Source organism: Echeneis naucrates, chromosome 12 (assembly GCF_900963305.1).
Source record: "Echeneis naucrates chromosome 12, fEcheNa1.1, whole genome shotgun sequence".
In the NCBI taxonomy this organism is placed as follows: Eukaryota; Metazoa; Chordata; class Actinopteri; order Carangiformes; family Echeneidae; genus Echeneis; species Echeneis naucrates.
Genome location: NC_042522.1, coordinates 14,881,300 through 14,908,370, shown reverse-complemented (window position 1 = coordinate 14,908,370; position 27,071 = coordinate 14,881,300). Strand labels below are relative to the sequence as shown.

The 27,071-nt window shown below is 41.0% G+C and overlaps 2 protein-coding genes across 4 annotated transcripts; one reads left to right on the top strand and one right to left on the bottom strand.

Annotated features, from left to right (window-relative positions):
- Window positions 1–144: 144 nt before the first annotated feature.
- On the bottom strand, window positions 145–12,567 carry hnrpkl (heterogeneous nuclear ribonucleoprotein K, like). Of its 3 annotated transcripts, XM_029516000.1 has the most exons (16): window positions 12,438–12,564; window positions 11,095–11,201; window positions 10,387–10,484; window positions 10,235–10,291; window positions 9,314–9,357; window positions 7,891–7,963; window positions 7,245–7,358; window positions 6,866–6,994; window positions 6,327–6,634; window positions 6,073–6,126; window positions 5,582–5,618; window positions 3,908–3,923; window positions 3,281–3,313; window positions 3,090–3,157; window positions 2,817–2,986; window positions 145–1,922 (listed from the first exon to the last, which is right to left on the bottom strand). In XM_029516000.1, exons 2-16 carry the CDS (start codon window positions 11,153–11,155, stop codon window positions 1,892–1,894), a joined length of 1,293 nt encoding a protein of 430 aa, XP_029371860.1. In that variant the 5' UTR covers window positions 11,156–11,201; window positions 12,438–12,564; the 3' UTR covers window positions 145–1,891. The 3 variants fall into 3 exon arrangements, with proteins under 3 accessions (XP_029371860.1, XP_029371859.1, XP_029371861.1); XM_029515999.1 differs by lacking the exon at window positions 11,095–11,201 and having other exon boundaries at window positions 12,438–12,567; XM_029516001.1 differs by lacking the exons at window positions 3,281–3,313; window positions 11,095–11,201 and having other exon boundaries at window positions 12,438–12,567.
- Window positions 12,568–16,331: 3,764 nt separating this feature from the next.
- ntrk2b (neurotrophic tyrosine kinase, receptor, type 2b) lies at window positions 16,332–27,026 on the top strand. The gene is made up of 16 exons (XM_029515955.1): window positions 16,332–16,528; window positions 18,354–18,428; window positions 18,531–18,602; window positions 18,696–18,764; window positions 18,842–18,993; window positions 19,114–19,250; window positions 19,931–20,063; window positions 20,548–20,871; window positions 21,226–21,260; window positions 21,939–22,038; window positions 22,528–22,716; window positions 23,357–23,487; window positions 23,625–23,797; window positions 24,593–24,833; window positions 25,901–26,059; window positions 26,841–27,026. Exons 1-16 carry the CDS (start codon window positions 16,332–16,334, stop codon window positions 27,024–27,026), a joined length of 2,373 nt encoding a protein of 790 aa, XP_029371815.1.
- Window positions 27,027–27,071: the final 45 nt, after the last annotated feature.

Here is a 27,071-nt window from a genome sequence, read left to right as displayed (position 1 = left end):
TTCCGGTGTTAACTAGTAAACTACGGATGCATGTGACAGTCAGAGCAACAGGCTGACACACCACCTTGTCTGGGAGCCAATCATGAAGCTGACTGACATTTGTCACTGCCCTGTTGAAATACAGACAGGCAGGCACACGCTTGGTGAACCGTAACAGTTTTATTTACTCAACACCTGCAGGTACTACTACAGATTATTAGACACAGAAAGACAAGATTTGACCGGACTGAAAAATAATAATAATTATAATAATAATAAAAAAAAAAAAAAACACCACCACTCATGGACTCACCAAGCTGCAGCCTGCTTACATCCAACTGCATCATAAGTGACCATAAAAACAAAAACATCTGAAGTGCTTACAAATTAAAACACTAATTCAAGAATAAATGAATCCAACAGGTCAGATGTTAAGGTTGCATTACAGCGAGGCCGTCCAGGACAGCAGCAGAAAATAAACACAAAAAAAAAATAGATAAAAGAAAAGATTGACAAACCTGTTTTATTTTTTGTTTTTTTGGCTCCATCTCCTTCCAAGAAAGTAGAAGGCAGTCTGGGCCATTTAAACCAATGAACAAAATTAAATGTATCTATGTAAATATATACACACACACACTTTATACAGCTCCTTGTCTTTCAATGAAAAACAGCAAAGTCTTTAAAATTTTCTTTTTTGCTATATCACACTGGCACATATACCCCAGCTTAAAGAAAAAGGTTGACTTTTTTAATGGTAATTGTTCAGGTGGTGGCACAGTTAACCTGGATAAGACACAACTTTCATTAAGATCTAGGTCTCATCAGGAATGGAGCCTGTCTCTACAGAACCAGCACCAATACTGCGAGAGCAGTACAAAACCCAAATTAGATTCACTGGGAAATAGGCATTCAGCCATTGGAAATGTGGTCATACTTTTAATTTTCATTTAAGGGAAGGATATTTGTGCAGCCTTTGGCCTCAACATTCATCGTGATTCAATGATTCAAACATTAAGACTGATTTAAATACTTTGTCATTTCAACCTTTGGGGGGATTAAGGAACCATTAAGGGATTCAGAAAATGAGTTATCAGATGTATGTAAATAGCTGTTGGTGGCAGTTTCACAATACTGCAGTGGAACATTCCAAGGATGGAGGACTTGTCATTGCACCACTGTAGACATAAAATGAAATGGGATTTGGGGTCCCCGTAGTTTACCATTGAATTCAGAATTCATGTCAAATCAGTCCTACTTTATATAGTTAAGGAGTAAACAGCTTTGTACAATGAATGAACTCAGCGCTCTCAGCCTTATCAACTCATTTTCACTCTGAACCAGAAAGCATAATTAACAAGTGCATTTCTTAAAAATGCCAAACTATTTCTTCAACGGACGTTTTACAAAAAGCACTTTATCTCAAAATTGAAAAGGATATTGTGTAAAAATTAAAGTTTATTTAAATGGTTCTTCAACCACTCACAAGACCATGCATCTTCATTTTGAGTGGGTGCTTAAACAGTTGAGGGGGGCGGGGGAAATCACGTCATGTTCTGTACAAAAAGATTACATTAAGCATGCTGTACTGAAATGAGGGAGATAAGGGGCCTGGGTGGCTCACAACACAGAGTTATCACACAGATGAATTACTCCAATGACGGCACGAGAATCTCCCAGAAAATAAGTACACCAGCACAGAATTAAGTTTTTGTCTCCATGTATGCTGTTTTGACAGCTTGAGTTTTTTTCAAAAGTCCTTTAAAAATTTGCAACATATAGATTGGTGATGTTGTGTGTGACAATGAAGGGAAGGGACACATCTACCCAAAGCAGAGGAATGTAGACTCTGAATAGACGAAGCAAACAGTATGGCAGCATGGCTTCACTCTTTTTCTTCCTCATTTCCTTCTTACTAGAAGAACCGACCAGAGTACTGCCTCACACTGAAATAAGAGACAGATAAAAGTGAAGGCATTTCATTTTAACATTAGGGGTACTTATTTTAACATGATTATAACATGGGTCAGGAGCTGTTAATGTTGGATGCTGCTAACTTCAAGACATTTTTCATGAGGAGCAGAACTCCAAGTTATAAAAAGTATGCCAAGGTCAAGGCTGAAAATAAATTCTGTCTGCAAGAGGCAATATTACTGCTGAGACCAGCTTAGCCATTTAGTGAGTGGGGAAAATAAATGTGTGAACTGACAACTCTTCAAGAGCAAATACTGGTGTTTAAAAAAAAAAAAAAAAAAAAAAAAAAAAAAAAAGAGGGTTACAACATCCTATGTTCTACCATAATATACAGAGCTTCAACATTCAAAGGCAGTAAAGTCAGTTTAAGAGATTAGAGCTATTGCCAATGATTTGTCTTCATTATCAATTAATCTGCCATCTTATTTCTCGTGTATGTGTATAAAATTTCATGAAACAGTTAAAGTGCTCTATAGAATTTCCCAAACTGCTGTGTAGTAACAAGGGCAGAGAGCAGCAGAACCTTTGAAGAGAAGCTGAAACAGTCAGGAATGGGCCTGCTAGTTGCATCAACTTGGCATCAGTAACTAATCAATTAATCAACCAGTTGTTTCAGCTCTGGACAAAGTCCTCAGCTCTCTGATCAGTATTTATGATCAACTCCTGGAGAAATAAACTAGAGAATCAAGAGTAATAGTTGTAAGTTAATAGTAAGTTAAAGCAGACCATTTAATATAGGAACTCTTTACTCCCAACCAGTAGAGGATAGTAAACAGGCCAACTTAAGAGATGATAATGCTGCAAATGAGATGAAGCGTTTTCTAGGGTGGTGGGGGGTGGGGGGTTAGGTTCATAAAAACGCATGCCTGTTCTGCAGCAGGTACTGGGCGTTCTGGATCTGGTCCTGTGTTCCTGTGATGGTAATGATGCGGTCCTCAGAGCCCTCTAGTGGTTCATCAATCTTGATGGATGCCCCAGACTCGTGGCGGATCTGCTTGATCCTCTGGCCGCCCTTACCAATGATAGAGCCAGCCAGCTGCACAACAGCCATGCAAGTGGTTTTACTTTTGAGAACTATTTTCTGTCCTTGTGTACTGTCAAAGTTGTGCATTTTGCATATGAATAGTTGCTTTACTCACATCTTTTGGGATGGTGACTTGTGTTGTGATGACTGGGCCTCCTAGATCACTGTATGACCCTCTCCCACCTAGATGGTGAGAATATACATTTAGAGTGAATTTGTCCCTTACTAACCTATATAACAGCATGAAACAATCTATTTAGGTTAGGAAACAAGACTAAAGGACAGGAGCAATCCATCCCCACTCACCAGACTGAAAGTGCTCCCAGGAAGAATTGCTGTCTTTGAGAACATTGAAAAGGAAACAAGAGTGTGAAAAATGAAAATACAACAGTGGGACAAAGACAAAAGATAGTGTGCCAATAAAAAAAAAAAAAAAAAAGCAATAGAGCTAGAATGCCCAAGACAAAGGTTGCCTCTGTGCGCTCTTACAGGACAGCAACATTTTTGGTTCTAAGGATGTGAGAACATGTCAAAACCTGCAGCCACAGCTTCACAACACAGTTTAATGAGGCAACTAACTTTGGTGATTAGGCACCCAAAACAGGTTTTAAACAGGGGAGCATTGCAGTCAATTGGTGAACAGAAAATTTTTTACAAATGTGCCACCTACAACTACATGTGTGCTGTAATCATCTACTGCATAAGTTTAGACATTTATTCTAAGTGCAGAAAAAAAGTTCTGTGTCAAATATTCCCCTTGTAGTAAAAAAAAAAAAAAAAAAAGTGCTTAAATTTAACATGTTTCTAGGTGTGCTGTTTTTGTTCCCAAAAGCCATATCTGAGAAGGATGATGGTCAAACAATGAAAATAGTTAAAAGGAAAAATTAACTAAATGTAGATCTGTGCATAATTTATACAATTATCAATACTCACCATATCCACCTCCACTCTGCATTTCAGGATCAATTGAAGAAAGGACGAAACAGGAAAAAACAAACATAAAAATGTAAAGTCACACTAACAACAGCCCGATGTCCGTATCTACTGTGCAATATTACAAATAACCTGACCAACGTGGGCAAATTTAACACTTGTATCCAGAACAACCTAAGTTATTGAAGGCACAGATTCAGCAAGGTGCTGGAAGTGTTCCACAAGGATCTGAGTCAGTACCAATTCCACGGCGTGAAGCAGTCACTGCTCATTTTTCAGCAACATTCATACCTCAAAAATCCTGTTCCACTTCATCCGAGAGGTGCATTATTAATTCTAAATCTGACATCAACAGGCCACTGAAATAAACTGAATTCATTTTGGGGGGATCCTGTGATGACGATTTGTGGATGTCTTTAAAAACAAACTTTTAGATTCCAACAGTGACACAAATTGGTATTGACGCAAACTAATAGAAGGCATCAGCTAAATTTGCAATTCAGCATATTGGAACAATAAAGTAAAATCCAGTGAAATATTTCTGTAAAAGAACTGAGAAGACAGTTGACACTCTCCTTGGACTTATGGTCACTTTGAAGACAGGCCCTTAGGACATTTTATTTGTCCTGAAGGAGGAGGAAAAAAAAACTGCATGAGGTGAAACGGAAGTAACAAAAAAAAGTATATATAAAATGTAAATATAATGGTTAAAAGGAACGATTACAAAATGTTAACATTGTACGTTATTGACCAGTTTAATAGGAAAATAGTCTTAGGCAGCAACTTGGGCATGAGCACTTCAAGAACTTTGAAACTGGGTCAAAATATTCAATTTATTTAGTGCTTGAGCTTTCAAATATCTGGGATATCACCTTTTTTTTTAATAAGCTTGTCATGTCATAGTGCTAATTTTACCAATGAATTAATTGCCCATATTTAGGGCATTTAAAATGTACAATAATAATGTGCTTTAACCCAATAAAATCATCCCCTGGCTATTCAAATGGTAATGCATAAATCTTACAGTAAATTAGTTCATCACCTAAAAATTCTAAGCAAAAACTGGGTTTTTGCATTATCTAAACATCGGTATTGATTAAATTATTTATTATCAAGACCATCATCTTAGCCAATTTTCCTCCTCGACTGTTTCATTGCTGAACATAATTTGTGTTTTTACAAGAAAAATCTAAATGTGAAGTTATACAGCTGATTTATATCCCATATCTATGGATATTTATCCATTTATCACAAGGAATTCAGGGAAATATAGAAACGTTCATCTGAATAAATATTCTTCTTTTATTCGATTTTAACAGTTTGCTTACAGCTAAGACCTGAAAGCAAACTGTTCAGGAATTGCTTTGGTTTCAGCTCGAGTTCATTTGCTAGCCTGGTGGATGTTGGACTAGACTACTTACTCATCTGTTCTACAGTAACCAGGGAAACGAGTGTTGCCAGGCAACAATAGGCCTAGATCAGTGTGCATACACAGTGAAAAAGCAGCACTGTGTCCGTGACTCTGTGCTTGTACTACACTCAGAAAGGGGAATTCCAATCATCTCGTCTAAAACATATTTCTTACTTACTACATAAATGAGGAAAAAATGAGGAAACAGCAAGTTTCACACAGTGCAGCTGAGCTTAGGACATAAAAATCCCGACAACACTCACCATGCTGTCATAACGGTCTCCTCTGCCTCTTCGGTCACTGCATGCAAAAAAGTATGCATTAACAGTAGTTAGTTTCTTTATAAATCACGTCACACCACAGTATCACGCTGTCACAGCATCCAGATTTTTATTTAGGAAGTTGATGGGTGATAAGACACGCAGACTCAACCTATTAGACAATTTCACTGGTAGGCCTTCCTAAAATTCTGCCTGCTCCTGATATTAAAGTGTGGTCTTCATATCATATTTTCTGTGATGAAGTGTTGATACAAATTCAAAGCTTCCATATATTTACCTCATCTTGGTGAATTCCCAATAATATCAAATTTCACAGAACTAAGTCATCAGGGTCATGTCAGGCATTAAAGTAGATTAGGCTACCAGGCATAAGAATCAACACTGCCTTAAATTAATTAAAACTTCATTAAAACTTTCCTCCATACATGGGCTTGTGACCATTATTTGAAAACAGTGTTTACAGTCTTACCCACCTTGGTCTGTCATCCATACTGCTGTGGTAGCTGCCATGCGAGAATCTGTCTCCCCTGCAAACAATGGCAATAACAAAAGAAGTGTATTTGAAAAATACTAAAACTGTCCAACTGAATGTTTAAAAAAAAAAAAGAAGAAAAAAAAAAATTCACACCAATAGCTTGGCTAATTTGATATGGAACAAAGAAACCAAAGACATCACATCCAGCAGGATTGGTGTGAAACCATTTAAAGTAAGTTGGCTCTTCCTCACCCTCCTCTTGGCGGCGGAGGTGGGGGAAGAGGCAGATTACGTGCTCGGCTGCCACCTCGTCCACCTCTGCTCAGCGGTGGTGGAGGACCACGACGAGGGCTCATGTCATCGTAGTCCCTTCTGGAGGGAGGCATGGGTCTGTTGCCACGAATGGGGGGCATCCGCTCAAAGCCCCCCCGCACACGAATGGGGAAGCCACCAATGGGCCGTCTGCCCCTCTCTTCGAATAACATGGTGAAACCTCCATAGTCATATGTTTCGTCATAGAAATTGGGGTCATAAGGCTGGGCGCGACCTTTGATTGGAGCCTGCAAAATGCAAGGCAAAAGAAGAGATCATAAAAGATTTTCCAGCAAAGACTACACGATGAAAGAGTTATGTTTAAAACACTCAAAACATAACATCTCAACACTTCTCTTTTGACTTGAGCGAAGGATATCATCTTCAAATGACTATTATTATTATTATTATTATAATAATAATTGCGTGAGATGAAACACACGTTGGCATCAAGCATGTTCTCAAGGCTTTAAACTCACCTCTGACACCAGCTCCAAGATAACTTTTATACATTCAATGACACGTTCTGGCTTTCCTCCCACCAAGACAACTCTGTCAGTGGAGTGTGGGCAGCACTCCTGGAACAATTTGATGGTGGTCTGGGTGTTCTGGCACACAGAAGCAAAAAATGTGAGACCAAAACCATCATTCATTTTTGACCAGTGAGCTACTGAACTAGCCAGATGTTAATAGTCAGTTGAATTAAAAATGTGTTAATAGTTCACATACATACAAATGTTCACGCACTGTATTCATCCTCCATTATAAAGCAATTAGTTCCTAATAAGTCATTCTGAAGGCCAGCTGTTGATGCAGGGCATCATGGCACAGGCCCTGCTAATTTGGACTCTGTCCTACCTCTCTCAGCTCCTTTATCTTGGCACCTTTTACCCCAATGATGCCTCCAGCCAAGCTCTGATGGATCAGCAGGCGAAGTTCACAGTCAAAATCAATCCCACTGTAATGCTGGTACTACAAAAACCCAACACAAGATCAGTAATGTCAGTACAGTCTGATATGCTTGCTTTAGATGATTAACAAGGCATTTCTGCAGCTAGGCTATCTTGCCATGTGGGAAAAAAAACAACTGCCATTCAAATTTGTGTAGATAAATTAAGCATGTAGTTGAAAATCAATAGAACACAACACATATATTAAAATGCTGTGTGAGAGATTAAGTGTCAGCATCACAAAGCAATTTGGAAAGCCACTGCAAGCTTGGGGTGTGCGTTGTTAAAACTGTCTCACTTTTATCCAGTAAAGTGATGACAATTATAATTTTACTTTCTTAAAATTATGGAACTCCATAAAATTATGGAGCACACACTGACCTGGTCAGGAGGTGACGTAAAATCTCAGGGTCTAACATTAATCTGAGACCCAGTGCTATTTGACCCACTGATTTCTAACATTAAGTTGGTGGTCATGGTGTGACACTTTTGTTGATTGAAGCTCAGTTGGTTATTTTAACCTACTTTCAATACTAATTTACATGGTGGCTCACCTCCTCTAGAGTTGGTATGATTTTCAGCAGAATCTCTCCAATAGTGTCGATGCTGGCATTCACACTCAGGATCCTGTCAGGAACCATTTAGCCCCAAACGGAAGCAAGGCATTACAAGAGGGACAAGAAGTAGAACCAAAACAAAACCTGATAATATTATGAAAATAACCCACAAAACACGCAAGAAACAATCCTGCAAACAGTTACGGAGAGACTTTGAAAATATTCTCATAAGAAAAAAATTAAGACTACGAACAAATAACTGTTCCAACACTACATTGCGTAAATAAGAAGCTGACATGCACTCAATCTAATATTGTTCTCAAAGTAAGAGAAGCACTGGGAGGATGGGCAGCTTCTGAACGGCTCAAATTAATGTGAGACTGGCCACACAGATTTGGGGAAGGAGGTGAGAAAGACAGAGAGAAAGACAGATTTTCTACAACCATCCCACCACCAGCGAGTTGAGGAAAAGGAATGTAACAAACTGAAAGAACTTGCCATGACAACTGCACCTCCAGCACACCTTCATTGTGACTAGGTGGAAGGGGTTGGGGTAGTAGGAAGAAGCAGGGGGAGAAGGGCTTGGGGCTGAGGTGAGGAGGAGACGAGGTGTGCAGCAGAAAAAGAGTAACAGAGCAGAGAAGTTGAGGAGGGGAAGGAAATGTGAGTGATAATCATCTACTCTGTGGCACAGGACAAGAGCAGAGGTGGGGTTGGGGAGGGGTTTTGGGGAGGGGGTTTTGGCGGGGGGGGGGGGGGGGGGGGGGGTTATGAAAGGTTTGGCAGGCAGTTCTGATCTGATGTGGCCTGAGAGAAATTTAACAGAGGGGATGCAGCACAATGAAATCAAGAGACAACATTAATGGCTGACAGAGTGGGGAAGGGAGCCACCAGACAAGAGCCAGCGCTCTCTCAGAGATCATGGACAGTGATGCTGAAAAAAGTGGAGGGTGTGGGGTGGGGATAGGAGGAGGGGTGAGGGTGGGGTTGGATTTCGAAGGCAAGGGGGCCAGGTGGGCCGCAGAGGACAGAACGAGAAAAAGATGTCTGCTTTCCACAGGTTTCATGGTAAAATTAAAACATCACAGCAAGGAAAAACAACATCCAGCAGCTGTGTTTGCTAACCATAATATACCAACTACTTGGTAGTGGGTGTCACTGATTCTCTGCATGGACAATAAACTGTAATGAAAAAAAAAAAAAAAAAAAAAAAGTTCAACTCAATGGAGATGCTTAAAATGGACAGAAAAACCAAAAGGAACAATACACGTCTCTTACAAGTGGAGGAGGGGGTGTTTGGGGGATGGGGAGTTTACTGTCATATATATAAAATGTTAAAAATGAAACAGAAGGCAGGTTATCAAAGACATGTGTTCCACTGTTCTAATCAGGCAGTGAGGCAATAACCGGTGGGACATACCGCTCTGGGCCACTGCTGTCTGGGACTGATACACTGGCATTGTACTGCATGGGCCGAGGTGGTGGTGGTGGTGGTTGTGGTGGTGGTTGTGGTGGAGGAGGTTGGCATTGGGCGGGGGCATTCAATCACAAGATGTCAAGTAAGGTGCCCGTTTAAGGAGGGGCACGGTTTATGGGCGGGGCCAACCGGGAGTGTCAGGTGGGCGGGCGTTCAGGGGCGGGCGGAGGTTGGGCCAACGTCAAGGTGGGCAACGCAGGAGGGGCATGTCGATCCAGTACATGGGCAACGGAGGAAGGTGGCAAAAAATAAAAACAAAAAAGTAAAGGAGAAGGGAAGAGGGGGAGAAGGAATACATTTTTAATTGAATACACGCTTTACTTTGTCCCAAAAGTGAAGAGAAAGTGAGAGACTTGAAATTATGGTGAGCAAAGAGGAACAGGAGGTGTGACCTGGACAATGATAACTTTCATACAGTCTGGAGAACTAGAGATTTATGTCCCTACAAAAACGGGGAGCTGTTTTCAGTTTAAGGTCAAATATAACTTCAGCACTGTGAAGGGAACTGGAATCAGGCTAAAACTCACAAAAGGAGTGGAAGCAAAATTAAACTGATCTCTCTTACATGGTCTTCGTCTATCCACGTGAATAAACTTGGTTTAATTTCCTAATAGTGCATGTCAATTCTTGATGTAAAATGGCTCAAAATCTGCAACTGTTTCTGTGGGAATTTATTGAATTGGGGGTTCAAACAATTTGGAATTTAGGTGGATATTTTTGATTTAAATATCTCAAACGCATTTCAGTACGGCACAACTTTTGGGTCCAAAAAGACCGCTGCAGCCTTTGCAGCAGGAAGGGATGTAGCCAAATAAACTTTCTCTGCAACTGCAGAAATGCTAGCAGCATTTCTCTGTTACTCACGTCCGTGCGTAAGGCTTTTATGTTTTTTCCACCCTTTCCAATAACAGCACCAGCATTCTGTAAAGAAAACAAATGGTTTTTTAGACAAGAATATTCCTTTTATTATTATGAACAGAGTAATATAGCCCAATGTGAATTGAATAAGTCTTTACTTTGCTCTGAAGCAGCACTCGCAGTTCCACCATCTCGTCTGTGTTGCGTGAACGCTTGAAGGCCTGCTCCTCATCCATGTCCTCAGCTGGGCGCTTACCTGAAAAGACAGTTTTGATTAAACCCGAGCTACTGACTTTCCAGAATAGGACAGTTCAGCAACCCGGTATGGCAATATAAAAGAAGTAGAAGTATGTTGCTGGAACGTTAAGAGTAAAATAGGAAAGAGATCCTAATCATGGCGTCTGCTAAAGATACATAATGGTGAATAAAAGTGATAAAAATATAAATAGATGGCGACTACGAGATTTACAGTATGTTCCACCCCAAGAATGGCTTTCATTCAGCAGCCAACTGTATCCTGGAACAAGTCGAGCACCACCATGTACCCTTCCTGGATTAAAACACGAGCAGATCTGCTCAGGGCCCACAGAACAGCAGTATCTTGGACAGGAGAATCCCTCAACCATCTGACATGTCCACATGCTATGCGTGGGAAGCCAGAAAATTTCAGTTTTTTCCCTTGTTCTCCCTTGAGTGAACTAATTAGCTGATTCATCTACATAGTCTATTTCAAGCTGGACATAACACTAGATAGGCTCAATTCGATTTCTACTTGGTGCATGAGCTCATTCATCCCGTTTACATTACAGTCTTGAATGGCTGATTTTTTTTTTTCCTTTCTCATAATGTGATATGAATGATCTTACTATTAGTGTCAGTGTTGCCGAATGTGATGTCTTCTTCCTGCTGTTCGATTTTCACCTCCATTGTCTTGCACCTGCCGAGGAACAAAAACAGGTTCCTCTCCCAGGATCTGCTAAAACAGGAGGCAATCATCCTGAATCAGGCCACATACTGCACAAGCAAAGACGAACCTGCTTAAATATTATGACTGGGACCTTGAAATTCATATCAAATTATTTGTCAATTATCTTCTTTTTGAGAAATAAATTGTTTGGCCTATACTATAACTGAATTTTTTGAAAATTGGCCACAGGCAAGTATGACTTTATTATGTGTCTTGCTTTGACTAACCAACAGTCCTAAAGCCAAAAATATTCTGTTTACTACTACTCATGATCAGAAAAACCTGCCAATCCTTACACATTAGAAGACAAACAGAGATAGACTGTTTTGCTTGCTAAACGACTAAAACTAAAAGGGCCTCTGGCTTTCAGGTTGTTTTTCAGGTCTACTCCTAATAACTGAGTAGTGCAGTTCAGGAAGACATCATAAGAAATCAGAAGTACACATGATGCAACATGCATGCTGTCTGATTGCTCTCACGTTGTGCCAGTCAGGATATGGGATTCAACACGTAAGTCCTGCATGGACTAAGTTCAGTCCACCCACTACAACCAGTTGAACACTAAAACAGCAGCCTGCACTTCTGCAAACATCACCCAATGCACCGAGGCCTTGCCAAACTTATAGACATGTTAGTAAACGCCTACGTAGCATGGGAGGGAGGAGGAGGAGGAGGAGGAAGCACCCATTTTAACTACAACCTGGTTATAAAGTGTTCAGATCAAACCACTTATTCATACGCATTTTATGTGGCAGCTAAATCCTCCAGAAGAGGAAAAAGAAGCTGCCCAATCCCTCCAGCGTCAGAAGGAGAAAACGTGTTTGGAGTCAGCTGACACGCAGAAGTTAGCTAACCTCTCCGCTCAGCCGTTAAGTTGCCGTTACGTTACTTTGCTAAGCTAACAGCGCTGCTAAAAAAAAACCAAAAAACTAGCCAGTAGCTTCCTGAGCGTTTTGTGAGGCGTGTCTGCCAGCCAGCCCCTCCGTGTACACGTTGCGACTGTTAAAAAAAACTATAAATTAATTAAATAAGCTAAAACAAATAAACACCCAGAAACAACACGGAGACAACAGGACCAAACCCGGCTATTCTTCAAAATGTCAGCGGCGAGAAGCCGATAAAAAAAAAAAAAAAACGAGCGCAGCTAACGAGCGGCTAAAACGACGACGACGTTATATTTATCCGACCACCTGGATTTAGACGGCTGGAGGAAAACTAGTAAAACAAAAAAATACTACCAACCTGCAGTAAAACCAGGTTCACTGCGGACCGCCGCGGTCTCCTTCGCCCCGAAACGTTTGCACGTTTTCAGCATGGAGAGGAGACACTGTGTGTGAGCTCGATTCGTTCACACTCACCCCGCGGTTTGTTTCTTTCCCTTCGCAAGTCAGCAGGGGCGAGCGGGGCGGGGCGGAGCGGGGCGGGGCGGAGCGGGGCGGAGACGTTTGAAAGATGTGTCGATATGGCCGTGTGGCCACGCGAGAAAATTATTGATCAAACCCACACTTGCATTGAAGTAGTCAGGTGTTAGTGTTAGTGTTGTTGTTGTTGTTGTTGTTTATGTTCCGGGTGAAGGCGCACAGGTAGCGCATTGCCCCCGCCCCTCCTCCGGCAGACGCCCTGTCCTGAATGAATGACGGCTTGGTTTCCACAGCTGCTCCAGTTTCATTTGTCACTAATAAAGGCCATCAGCACAGTTTTTGAGAGACCTCATGGTCACTTAGTGGTTTGTGGTTGGTTAGTAAAAGTGATTTGAAACATTAAAGCAGGCCGACAATAAAAACAATTGAACCTTGGTTCAATTACAAACTAAAATGTGATCAGTGTCATTTCAGCAGGGGAGTGTGGTTGCAGACTTTAGTGGGAACTTGGCAGGGTCCATATTCAGAGAAGGCTCTGTGGGGGTACACAGCAGGTTCATATTATCCATGGTCCCATTAAGCTCGGGGCCAAGTGAATTGTTGGGCCTTTATTGAACGTTACTGTGCATCTGTGTCAATTTCAAGGTCTCCCTGGGCACCCAAGAACTCAAACACCACTGAAGCTTTTGGCAATCCAAATTAAATGACATTTTTTTTTAGAACTGATTAATCTTTAATAAGTAGGATTGGAGCCAAAAAAGCAACAATTCATAAGCTGCAGCTCCTTAATTGCAATTGTTTCTTTTCTTTTGTTTTTTTTTTTTCCATCTTTTTTGATCGGAATTCAATATCTTTAGTTCTTTATAGTTTGTCAGACAGTAAAATGGAATTTAAATACATTAGCATTGAGTTTCAGGGAATGATAGGTGTGTTCACTATTTTTTTAAATTATAATTTTATGCATTAATCAGTTGATTCATGATGATTAAATTAGTTTCATAAATAAACTTAGTTGATTGATGGTCAGATCTATTGAAAATAAAGATCACGGTTTGTGTTGATATCTTATATTAGGCTACTTTTACTATGATGATATAAAAGCCTACTTTACTACCATGCCTGAGTTTAATGCATCTGGATTTTCACTGTTCTTGTGTTACATGGCTGATTTAAATGTTTGCTTAGACATAAGTAAGATTTGTTTTGTGCCTGAAACAGAACGTATTGCTTTGCTGTTGCAGTATGTGTAAAGCACTTAACTAGACAGATGGGTTGTGGATAGTTCAGGATGTAGATCAGTGGGTTGTGTCCAGCTGCATCACTCCATCCAAGGTTCAAGGCAAGTCTGCCACCAGGTGGTTCAGAAGGCAGAAGGAGCCCAGACACAGAAGTTGGATGAAGCAGGAGTGGCACCAAACTAAATGAAAAAGGATTGGAACAAGAAGAAGGACAAACTCTTCATCCTTAACTCTTTCTACTACACTTGAAAGTAGGAATTTTTCCAGCTAACACCATCATCCTGGCATGAAGCAGTGGAAAATTACAAAGATTAATAAAAAACAAAAAGAAAAGGAAATAAAATAAAGTTATGCTTTAATTTCCTCATCTTCAAAGAAAGCACAATTCAATGACAGCTCATGATCATTTCTATACTTCCCATTGCTTCTGGTTACCTGAAATTGAGCCAATGTGCAGGGCAACTAGATTTCTGCAGTGATAAAAAAGATAAGGCCATGAGATCAGACTTGCTAATCCACAGCCACCACCCCTCTCCCCATTTATTTTAAATCAGGAGCTGGAATTATGTCCACACTTGATCTATTTTAAACATCCTTTTTTTCCTCTCTCGTAGTATTTTCATGCTCCTTCAGATGTAGGCAAGGATCAATTGCAAAATAAAGAGCTCTCTTCCCTCTCCTATACTCTGAGGTTACCATGGAGACAGATATAATTCAGTTCTTGATGTTTCTCATAAAAAAAAGCCTGCGTACATATTTTCATCTGCAACCATAGCGACACTTGACATTGTCCGTGCTATTTGTAAAAAGCAAGTCACCATAGCGACACTAACCATCCAGGCTGTGTCATAGATCATGTGTCCTGGCTGAGTATACCTCCTCATTATGAGTGAAATTTAGGAATCCACCAATAAACAGGATTCATTTCATTATTTTCAAACATCACTCAATGTTTAGCACTCAACAGTGACTCTCAAATGACTGAACAACACAAGGACTACTGTGACTTTTCATTTGCTCAGTTTGGGATATTTAAGGTTGAATGCAAAAAACAAACAAACAAACAAAAATGAACTATTTAAACTATAAGTGATGAGTATATTTAAAAGTTGAGTTAAATGTGAGTAGGCTGCACACTAACAGTGGAGAAGATTTTCAGGCCAGCCCCTTAATATTGTTGTTAAATAAAGATGAACAGGCCAAAATTGGTTAAAGGTGATTGCTCATGTGTCATTTCTGTCCCTCTCACATCACAAATACACATTTACACTTGATCACTGTGGGCTGTGATGTAGTTTACATCTGTAACATTTATATAAAAATAAACATAACCGTTTATCTTTTAATAGTTTTGTCAGGAAGAATGTAAAAAGAAAAAGGAAAAAAAAAAAGCAACCCCAGTTTATGCTTCTATGTCGAGCACTGATCAGTGATTGGAGTGAGACCCATTTGAAGCTTGCAGACATAGTATAGGTAATTATTTTTCATAGATGCACCCCGTCTTGTGCGTCAACCATACGTCACACTATAGGCCTGATGGCCAACCGTACAACAGTGTTGGTGCTTTCATCCAGTGCATGGCTGCAGGGGTAACTACAGCGCAGGAGTTTACATCCATATTGTTGTTGTGGCCGCCACGATCAGGGCATCCGACCCACAGCTGGCCACTTATGCAGCCCTCTAATAAAAGTGTGTGGTGCCTTTTTGCGTGAGCAGAAAAATAATAATAATAATAATGAAGCACACGCACGCACAAAACACAATCTCCAAAAGAAATTCCTATAAATACAACTTATCGTAAACACACCTCAGATCTATCACTGCGAACACCCCCCCTCGACACACACACACACACACAAACACCCCCTCCAATAAACCCAGTCCCAGTGATGGCTGGGGGAGATGCGCTCGTCCTCGTCGATAATCGATAGATGGATGCAGGTAGCCTTCCTCCCTACACACGCAGCATCACCACGCATCCTTACTCCACTGTGCAGTCTCTCTCCCTCTCTCTCTCTCTCTCTCTCTCTCTCTCTCTCTCTCTCTCTCTCATTTTCCTCCCCATCACCGCACGTCTGAGAAAACGCTGGCGGGGGGGCCCTGCCTATTGATCTCCAAACATTTGGAACACCTCATATTTGTTTTACAAGGCTGAGGCGAACAGTCTGTGCCCGAGATAGAGGAGTGAGACAGCAGCAGCAGCAGCAGCAGCAGCAGGACGGACCACTTGACACCTTCCTTCACGGCATCGATATGCAGTAGTGTGATACCAGCTCTGCGGAGACGGGAAGGCCAGTCCATGGCATCTTGATATTAAAAACCGTGGGCTCTGCGCATTCTTCACCGACGGCGTAGTCTCTTATTTATTTTTTTTTCTCTTCCTGCGGAGTCGAAAGGATTAACTTGACCAGCTTTAAAAAAAAAAAAAAAAAAAAAAAAAAAAAAAAGCGGCGAGGGAAGGAAAATCTTCAACCAATATTTCGATTTGAGGCAGATTCCGTTTTGGGGGATTCGTGGGGGATATCATTGGACCTGCGATGGACTCCAGCGCGGGGGAATATGGCATGGCTCGTCTTGGATTGTTTTTGGTTTTGATGGGGCTGTGGAGATTTAGTGATGCTTGCCCCGCATCCTGCACTTGCAGCATCTCAAGGATTGTTTGTATTGATTCCGTACCAGGGATCGAGGATTTCCCTGTCCTCACGTTAGATGACATGGAAAACATCACCGAGATGTAAGTGTATGAGAATGAATCGTGCAAACAGCTTATGAACTTATTAGGATGCAATGCGTAAAGAACTGCCTTCGATCATAGGTCGAAATAATACCCAAGGGCTCGGGTTATTATACTACTAATAAAGGTGACAATAACACCAGAAGATGATCTGATATTATTTCCCCCCTTGTGGATTAAAGACACAGAGATCAGTCCCCTGCGCTTAATGTCAAACGTCAAAACTCGTGAATTTATTTGTGTTACCACTGGGTTTGTCAGATCATGTAGCCAAGTATATGCGTGCGTGTGTATGTGTGGCGGAGATGGGGGTGGGGAGGTGGGGGGGCGCGTGCCACTAACGACGATGGTGTGTGTGTGTGTGTGTGTGTGTGTGTGTGTGTGTGTGTGTGTGTGCGTAATGGTGGCGAGAGCGTGCGTCAGGCTTATTTGGATTAGTCGGTGTTTCCTTTGCAAAACAGCTCCAGAGGTAGTGATGGAGTAAATATTTAGGCCCAACGCAGCCTCCGATGTGTTAATTCGGCTTTTGGGCGGCGGTGTGAAATGCAGCCCCCACGTTTCATAAGATGACCACATTGTTGCCAGATTTACACACGAAATCACATCGGTTGTACACAGCAGGCGATAGGCTACCCACATTTATGGAGCCTTATCTGCGTCAGCGTGTAGGCCCGTGTCGGAGTGTACCTGTTACAACCCCTTTGCACAAGTATACAACTGCATGGCCCCAGCCGGAGGATGGAGACTTGCTGAGTTTCTGTGAGAGCAGACAGACTGGAACCAGATGTAGTTTACTGGGCGTCCGCTGTCAGATCAAATCAGGATTATTCTTCATCACTCTTCAATCAAAAGTTGGGCAGCAGTTTGCATCTCTCTCTTTTTTTTTTTTTTTAAACAAAAAATTGTATCAGCAGAATCAAAATTTAGTTGAGTGAAATTTAGTTTTGACTCAAAGCAGATATCACTTCTGAAACCTAACAGAAAACTCAACTGAAGACCGTTGTGTGTACACAAAACAAAGCATCCCTGACTCTGTAGACCAGCTAAAGATGCTCACACCTGTAACACATTCCCCAGCTTCACACATGTAAACAGTGTCTCCAACAACCTGCAGTCCAATTGACTGGTAGGCTTTTAAACTAGATAACAACGAATCTTAACCCTAACCCAAAGGTGTTCGTATTGCCCTAATTCTGTAAAATGGCAACATTTAAGTAAGTTAATGTTTTCACATTAAAATAATTCACAAATTTGCTGTATTATACAGTCATAGCCTGGAAAGTTGGGGGAAATATGTAGTTTAGTTGGTCTCCATGAAAAAGGATTAGTCGTCTAGTTAAATACTTGTTTAGTGGAATTATTTTGATGAGAAAATAAATCAAAAATCTTGGCAGTTGTAGTATTATTGGGCAAAAAAAAAAGTGTAGCTATAAAGCAACGCTATTTTTATAAGTCCACCAATAAAAAGTAATATGCAAGTAATATGAACCAGAACAGAAACAGTGTAAGACACCATTTATGTTGCTCAGTATGCAGGAAGTGTGCACACACATACTGTTGTATTTGGCACATTACATTAATAATCATATGTGCTGCAAAATAATCGAGTGACGGAAGAAATAGGAGGGAAAACTGTTAAATTGAGCAATGTCTCCAAAATGAAAAATAATAAAAGTATTCAGTTTAACACAAAAAAAACTCTGTGATCTTAAATGTTTAGAGGGATATAGTTTATCTGTGGAGTGTAATACTCACAGATATACTGTAGTTGTTTAACTGACCATTAGCACCTCTAAGACATCTGCCTGTTATTTATCTTTTGTAGATATGTTGCGAATCAGAACAGACTGTTTGACATCAACGACAACAGTTTGAAGCACTACATAAATCTCAGAAACCTGTAAGTATCTGTTTAGCACCAAATTTCTGACAGTTTTCGCTAACATAAAAAAGGTAGAAGATGATAACTCTGCTGTACTGCTACATTTCAACAAACCAACAGAACAGTGACGAAGACAAGATTGGAATCTATATCATCAGATGCATTTTTCAACAACACAAGACTTCAATATGTGTAAGAGGCATTAAAGACCTTCCTTATATTTCTTTGGTAGACACTTGGGTTGTCACGTTTGGCTTTTCATATCTAAATTTTTTTTTCTCTTAGAAATCTCAGAGATAATAATCTATCAACACTGTCCTGGAGAACATTTCAGAACTTTAACTCAACATTACCGTGAGTATCACACCTACCATGGTCTGCATCTCTTTGTCTGAGCAGGATGATGACTTTCCCGTGTTTTTATTTTCCAGGCTTCTCTTGTCTGGAAACCCTCTGGACTGTGTTTGCGAGAACTTCTGGATCAAACTGAGGCTCCAGGAAGAAAACGATGGTCAAGAGCTGAAATGCCTGGACGAGAGAGGGGAGACAAAAGCCTTTCTCACACTCACTCCACCAGACTGTGGTAATGTGCAAACGTGCCATAAAATGCAATGCTGGGTGTTGGATATTGAGCGTTTAGAGAGGTGACTGCTGCGCAGAAGACACTGAAACAATAGTTTTACTTTCTCTTTGTGTTTTGCAGTGGTACCCAAAGTGGAGGTCAATCCCAAAATTGTGACTAAGATGCAGGGGAGTAATATCCAAGCTGTGTGCAGTGCCTCGGGCTCCCCCCCTCCTGAGATCCTGTGGAACCTCGATATGCTCTCTACCCACCATGAGGTGAACTGGTCTTCCTCGCTACCGCCCTGTTAGAACCTTTTTGGTACAGGTCTCCCACTTTAGGCTTATAATATTCATTCTTGGTAATAAGTGCCAGTTTTTCACATTGTGAACAGCTGAAGGCCAAAATCTAAGTCTTTGTATCCGAGCCTTCATACAACTTACTCCTCTACTTATAGAGCTATTTTATTCCCAGAAAATATTGAAGAGAATGAGTAAGTGGGTTGAGTTATGTATACTAAAGCCTGTTGTTAGTTGTTTTAGGGAATTATTTGGAGCTGAGCAGAGAGAACCATTGTTGGCATTTATAGTCTGTTCATAATAAGAATAATATAGAAAATGTCCCATCCTTGAAGACTCAGACATAAGTTAGACTTGAGTTGCACGCATCTGTTTTGAGACTAGCTTGGGACTTCTGGTTCCTCAAAAAAAAAAAAAAAAAAAAAAAAAAAAAAATCACTCAAATCAAGACCCAGTGCAAAAGAAAGAATTTAAGAATTGAATTTAAATATTTTAGGCCTCTGCAAGGTTCTTCAGCTATATCTAGCAAATAACCAATTTAATCTGTTGTAGCAGGCAGCTAACTAGTTATTGTCCATAGACCAAAGCTCAGTATCACACCCATTTTACATGAATAACATAATAAGTGTTTAATGCACATGATACCACTGTGTTCATAGATCGAGCCTTTTGAAACAGGGAGCACCCTCACCTTGTCAGGCCTGTCTCCTGTTGATAATGGCAGGGTGATCGTATGCAGCGCTGAGAACATGGTTGGTCAGACAGAAGCCACACTTCAACTCAACATTCTCTGTAAGGCGTTTTCCATTTCTGTCATTACTGACTGCAAATGTTAAGCAACTTTACATACATCTTCCTAAATGATATTTCCATTTGTCTAAATTCCTCCAAGATGATCTTTTAAATGCCTTCAACCAAACTGTTTTGTTCTTGTGTAAGCAGAAGGCTCGTCAGTTTGTTATCATTACTGTCTCTCAGCAAATCTTATTGACTCTCCGTGTTTCCTGTTCATAACTCTTCCTCCTGTGAAGCTCCCTATGCCATACTGTTGTGCTTGTTTAGTGCAGCATTTCTCCTCATTGTCTCCTTCCATGCTTTCCTGATGTTGGTGCTCAAACGTTGTGTGAGCAGTCTTCTGTTCCCCAATACATTTCATCCCAAACTGCATCTCCACTCTAGGCCCATGAATGTTACCTTTTCCTAGTGGCGTTTCCTTGTGCTCTTTATTTCCTATCATCCCGTGATTACTCTTCCTCTATTGTTGCCTCCGTGTCAGTTGCCCCCACCATCCAGCAGCTGCTGGGGCCAGAGCAGAACCACCACTGGTGCATCCCCTTCAGCGTCACAGGGAACCCAAAGCCTGAGCTGCAGTGGTACCACGAGAATGAGCCTCTGCAGGAGCAGGACTACATCCGCACCATGATCCACGTGTCCACCGAGAGCGAGGATCACGGCTGCCTGCAGCTGGTCAACCCCACGCACATCCACAACGGCGTGTACAGGCTAGTAGCAAAGAATGAGTACGGCCGGGATGAGAAGAAGGTCTCTGCCCAGTTCATCGACCCACCTGAAACAGGTGTGAATATGTTGTTATTCTACAGTTCATTCAGTGAGAAGTCAGCTGATTTCTGAAGCCAGTTTCTGTTTATGAAGATGACTACTAATACAGATTTGTTTTCTTTTTAGCAGAAGAACCTTTCTACTACTGTAAGTAATGATTCCGTTTTAGAAAACAGATCATTGTTCTATTTGCTAACTTGGCAATACTTACACACAAAGTTAAACGTGATATGCATCTATTCTCCTCTCATGACCTGTGGCTGCATCTTTCCTCGGCCCAGACACTACTGGTAGGTCTCCGAGCTCTTACTGGGCTAAACTGTACACACAGTCAGTATTAGAAAATCAAATGTTTGTATGTAATAATCGTGATTTGATTTGTTTTTTATTTCAGACACACCACTCCCTCCGCTGGACGACAGTGTTGCAGTAAGTGACTGTCATCAGTCCTAACCTTTTTTAGCCCCTCCATACCATCAGCAGTGCCATCTACATACCTCAGCAGGAATCGAAAGGTGTTGCATCCACCAAAGCCTCACATTTCCATTCTTGCTGATAGGATTAGAACCAGATGTGGTTTTTGTTGCAAACCACAAACTTCAAAGTTCGGCATGCTGTTCATTCAAAGATGCTTTTCTGCTCACCACAGTCGCAAAAGTGGCCATCTCAGTTACTGTCACATACGTGTCAGCTCACACCAGCTATTCACCTCTGACCTCAGACATTAATGAAGTATTTACCTCCACAGAGCTTTTTCACTCCGTTCTGAGTAAAAACTTGGGGGACTGTGGTGCATGAAAATCCCAGGGGGATTATGAACCAGTGAGAACCAGTTTTTCCACCGTTTTGACATTTTACGTGAACATTAACTGAGGCCAATCATTTCCTCCTGCCACATGATTGGCAAGAAGTAAGGACTGTCAGTGTGAGCTGAGGTAACACTTTATTAGGACAGGTGTTCCTCATAAATTGTTCAGTGAGGGGATACTCGTACTTCTCATACTTGTTTCATGTCTTGTAAAGAATCTCATGACAACCTCTAACTGGGATGTGAAATAGTTTTGTTGAAATGCTTCAGACAGGTTTGTTGTGTTTTCTCTTTCTCAGGTGTATGTGGTTGTGGGAATCGCAGGAGTTGCTTTGACTGGCTGTGTTCTGATGGTGATTATTCTGAAATATGGAAGAAACTCCAAGTTTGGCATTAAAGGTGAACTAATTTGACATTAAGGGGATGATTAGCTATGACAGAGCCAGGCTAGCTTTTTCTCCTTGTTTCCAGTATTTACACTATGCTAAGCTAACCAGCAGCTGGAGTAGACTTTACTTGTAATGGGACGAAGAAGAAATCTGTATCTATAATTTCATCTCTGTCTTCAGTAGAAAGTGAGTGAGTGTAATTCCTAAAATATTTATATACACCAGTTATGGATTCTTCACTTGCAGAGTTATAGTTATTGAAAAAATATATTTAGAAATAGCAATTTTCATCCTATTTATAAATGGTAAATGGAGGGTGATGACTCAAAGCTGATTGCACTGTATCACTATCGAATCATCGGGAATGCTGAAGTTTTACCTTTTTTGCATTCAACTCTTCTTTTTTTATGTCCACCATCCTCCACTCATTCTTTTCCCGACTCTTCACTTTGCTCCTTCTTTCTTCTCCTCCTCCCACTCCTCCCCTGTGGCTCCCTAGGCTCCTCCTCAGTCATCAGTAATGACGATGACTCTGCCAGCCCTCTTCATCACGTCTCCAATGGCAACAACACCCCGTCATCCTCAGAGATGGGTCCAGACGCAGTGATCATTGGGATGACAAAGATTCCTGTCATTGAGAACCCACAGTACTTCCGTAACTCCGGCAGCATGCTGAAATCTGACACGTGTGAGTTACCGCCTCGCTCGACAAATGCCTGGTAACCTGGGCCTTTTCTGATAAATCCATGCAGAGACCACTGCTGGACGCCAGATTTATTGTCAGCATCCTGCTGCATTGTGATAGTGACTCCTGCTCGGTGGGGGCAACAGGACAGTTAACCTACAGATAATGTTCAGAAACAAAGGTTTGTTGACAAAAGGCTCAAATGTAGCACAGAAAACCTGATTTTTTTCATTTTGATGAACTGAAAAATAATCAATCAATCAAGAAAAGAAAAACATAGAGGTTCATAAGATAATATGAATAACAATCTGATTATTATTCCTGACAAGAAGAGTAACTTCTGGACAAAAAAAAAAAAAAAAATGTTCTGTAACATTTTTTAAAATCATAATCAGCGTCCAATGATTTAATAAATACACAGGTTTAAGGATTTTATGTTTGTTAGAAACAATGACTTGGAGCTGTATTTTAGATTTCTTACCATAAGTCTTAGGGTTATGCTAACTCATTATCTATTGGTGGACTCCAACTGCACTTCAACTTAAACTCCAGCTATAAAAGAAAGGGATTCCAAAAAGTATCTTCTAAATATTCAAAGTACACATGTGAGCTTGAGAGTCACTTGCCTTCTTGTGCGTTGAAGTTGTCCAGCACATCAAGAGACACAACATAGTACTGAAGCGGGAGCTGGGAGAGGGAGCCTTTGGGAAGGTCTTCCTTGCTGAGTGCTACAACCTGACACCAGACCAGGAGAAGATCCATGTGGCGGTCAAGGTAAAGATTAGGAAGCTGCTCACTTTCTAAAGAAGAAGAAGAAGAAGAAGAAGAAGAAAAAAAAAAAAAAACACTATGCAGTGTTATCTTAGTGAATTCTCCTGACTACATGTCCTTCGTCTTTGTCTTTATATCAGACTCTGAAAGAGGCCAGTGAGAGCGGCCGAGCAGACTTCTACAGGGAGGCCGAGCTTCTCACCAACCTCCAGCATGAACACATCGTCACTTTCTATGGAGTGTGTGTAGAGAGTGACCCACTCATCATGGTGTTTGAATATATGAAACATGGTGACCTAAACAAGTTTCTCAGGTAGGAGGCCTCTTGAGTTACTGAGTGTTGTAGGAATGGTGTTTGTTTCTCATCAAGATGTTCAATACAAAGCCAGCAGCTTGTTTAGTTCAGCTTAACATCAAGAAGAGAGACAGGGGGCAGTCCAAAACTAAGAGCTCTCCACTCCTTAATCAATCCATTCAATATTACTAGCTTATTTTCTAGAAAACAACCAGTTGTGTTTGTTATATACAGGGATTATGTGCCGTGCTAAAAAGTGGAAACACGTTTTGTTACCACTTGATAGAGTCACATCTAGTCTGCTGGCAGTTTTCTCTTATTTCCAGTCTTAAGTGAGCACGTACTGAAGATTGGTCTTGTTGACAATATAGCAATCCATATTATATCAGTTACTAATAAACAACAACAGGGTACTATCTTATTTTAGGCTGAAAATAATACAGCTGGAAGTGGTCATCTGCATAAAATTCTCCATAAACTGTGGTTCCAGCCATAAATATTTCCCAGGATGCCAAGGTGACATGTTAAAATTACCTCTATTCAACCACCAGGGCAAAACCTCCAGTAGATTCAGTTTAGTATGATATGACGAAGAAAAATGTCAAATTTCCGTCACACTGAGAAGCGCGAAGCACTGAATGGCATTTTTGTTTTGAAATATTAAAATGACCATTGGAGGAGTTGCAGATTGATTTTTGGATTGTGGAAGGCGTTTTTTTTTTTGGTTCAGTTTTTCTGTATCCATTCTGTATCTGTATTCTGCATCCAGTGGCGTGATCAGTGAGGTGTTGATTTGAATGCGTCTGGGTGCAGGTCCCATGGTCCTGATGCAGTGCTAATGGCAGACGGTCAACACAGCATCCTGGTGGAGCTCACTCAGTCCCAGATGCTGCACATTGCCCAACAGATTGCGGCTGGCATGGTCTACCTAGCCTCCCAGCACTTTGTCCACAGAGACTTGGCAACCAGGAACTGCCTGGTAGGAGAAAACCTGCTGGTCAAGATAGGAGACTTTGGCATGTCCAGAGATGTTTACAGTACAGACTACTACAGAGTGAGTATTTTTGATAAGTTACCCTTTTTTGACCCCGCTCTGCCTCGAGTCTCATACTTACACATGGATACATGCTTGCAACATCTCAGATACATACACAGAAATATGGAAATGTATGTACATATGTGCATTCTCAAATATGTGATTAGAATTGAATTCCACTTTTGATGTTAAATCACTGTGTAGCTGTTATTTTAACCAGGAGTATTTTATCTATTTGTAATCCACTCTAAAGGCAAAATCTATAACCTGCATAAAATTATAGTTTCCATAGTAAGGGCGACAATGAAATATTGCTTGGGCACTTTTGCTTTTTTATGGGGCAAAGAGTTAATGCCTCTGCTCACTGTACATGATATTCATTCATATTAAGCCCTGTGGTTGTGTATATGATCTGAGCCACTGATCACTGAAAAGAAGATTTCATATCCCTCTAACCAGCTGTCCGTACAATAAAGAGCAATAATCTAAAAACCGGGGGTCATGTTTAGGAACAGGTGTACTGTGTGTGTTTTATTTCCTCATCCTCTGTCTCACAGATTCCTGCTGGAATCCCACAGTGCCCTCTGCAGCCCAAAGTGGAGTCAGAAATCTAGCTGCACACCCACGCAAAAACACTGTATCAGATAAGGTTAACACAAAGAAGCCCTGTCGCCGACTCGTGAGAGCAGACTTTTTTAGAAAGCAAACAGGAAAGTAGCTTAGAATATGTGGCTGCTCCAATCACGTGAGAAAATCCACGATAAAGTACTTTTCTTTTCGCAGGGTAATAACTGCTAATCAGACTACTTTTATGCTGCTACCAAAGAGTCAGAGCGTTGGTTTGAGTGCCTTAGCCATCCCTGTAAAGCAGATCATCATGATTGAAGAAATTGTTTTATAAATTATCAGTCATGTTCAAAAGACAAGACCATTGCACATTTGATTATTTGGTGTTGGTCCAAGTGAGTTCATGTTGGCAAGACCTAAGGGTGTTAAGGGTGGAAATAACCTCAGTAAACTTCTGTCAGTCAAAATGTCCATATCAAGTAAGGTCTGTTGCAGGTTTTGTCTCTCTCTGTTTGCAGGTGGGCGGTCATACGATGCTGCCGATCCGCTGGATGCCCCCAGAGAGCATCATGTACCGACGATTCACCACAGAGAGTGATGTGTGGAGCCTCGGAGTGGTGCTGTGGGAGATCTTCACCTACGGCAAGCAGCCGTGGTACCAGCTCTCCAACAACGAGGTCAGAGTCACATGAAGTCCACACTGTATGAGTCAACAGTGATCACACAGCTCAGACACACTCCAAATCAAACTTATTCACTCTCAGCTTCAGGAAGTAGACTAAAAATGTGAACGTTTTCTTCAGTGTTCCTGCGAGATGATGCAAAAAGCAACTAGTTCCACTAAATTCGGCACAGTGAACTTCTGCAAGCGGCCTTTTAAAAGTGAATGTTTGATTTGAACGTGCGAAAATAACCCATCCTCCATTAGTGTTACCACCCCAGGTGGGTCTGAGGAAAGATGATGGGATGTCCAGTTGTATTGTGTTTATTTAAAAAAACATTTTTTGATTCAACATTGTCGGTTAAAATGTTTATAGGTAATTTTGAATAAATAGACTTATTTTCTACTTGATTAATTCTGATATTAAAAATGTGTCTTTTTCTTAGTTTAGTTATTTTAAATTGTTCATTTATTTTTCCATCCGTTTTGGGAGGAGCTTTCAAGTCACTTGAACAAAACCCTGCTTTTGCGTGAATAAAAAGATCTGCAGACTTTAGAGAAGGTCCCATATGCTGATACAAGTTTCCTTTTAAAAGTGTGAAAGCAACAGTGCAAATGACAACAACAGCAACAAGCAAGCAAATGCAAAAGATTTTGCAAGCATAGACTGTTTATGAAACGATCTGACTTCCTGATTAGGATTTTTGAATTACCCCCATCGGTAATATTTCCTTCACGGCCTTTATTTGTAAATCAGTCAAACAGCAGACGGTATTTTGTCGCCCTGTGTCCTGCAGGTGATTGAGTGCATCACCCAGGGCCGCGTGCTGCAGCGACCTCGCACCTGCCCCAAAGAGGTGTATGATCTGATGCTGGGCTGCTGGCAGAGGGAGCCCTACATGAGGCTGAACATCAAGGAGATCCACAGCATGCTCCAGAGCCTCGCCAAGGCTTCACCTGTATACCTGGACATACTGGGCTGATGCACCAGTGCTTGTGTATGTACTTTGCACGAGCGTGTTCATGTG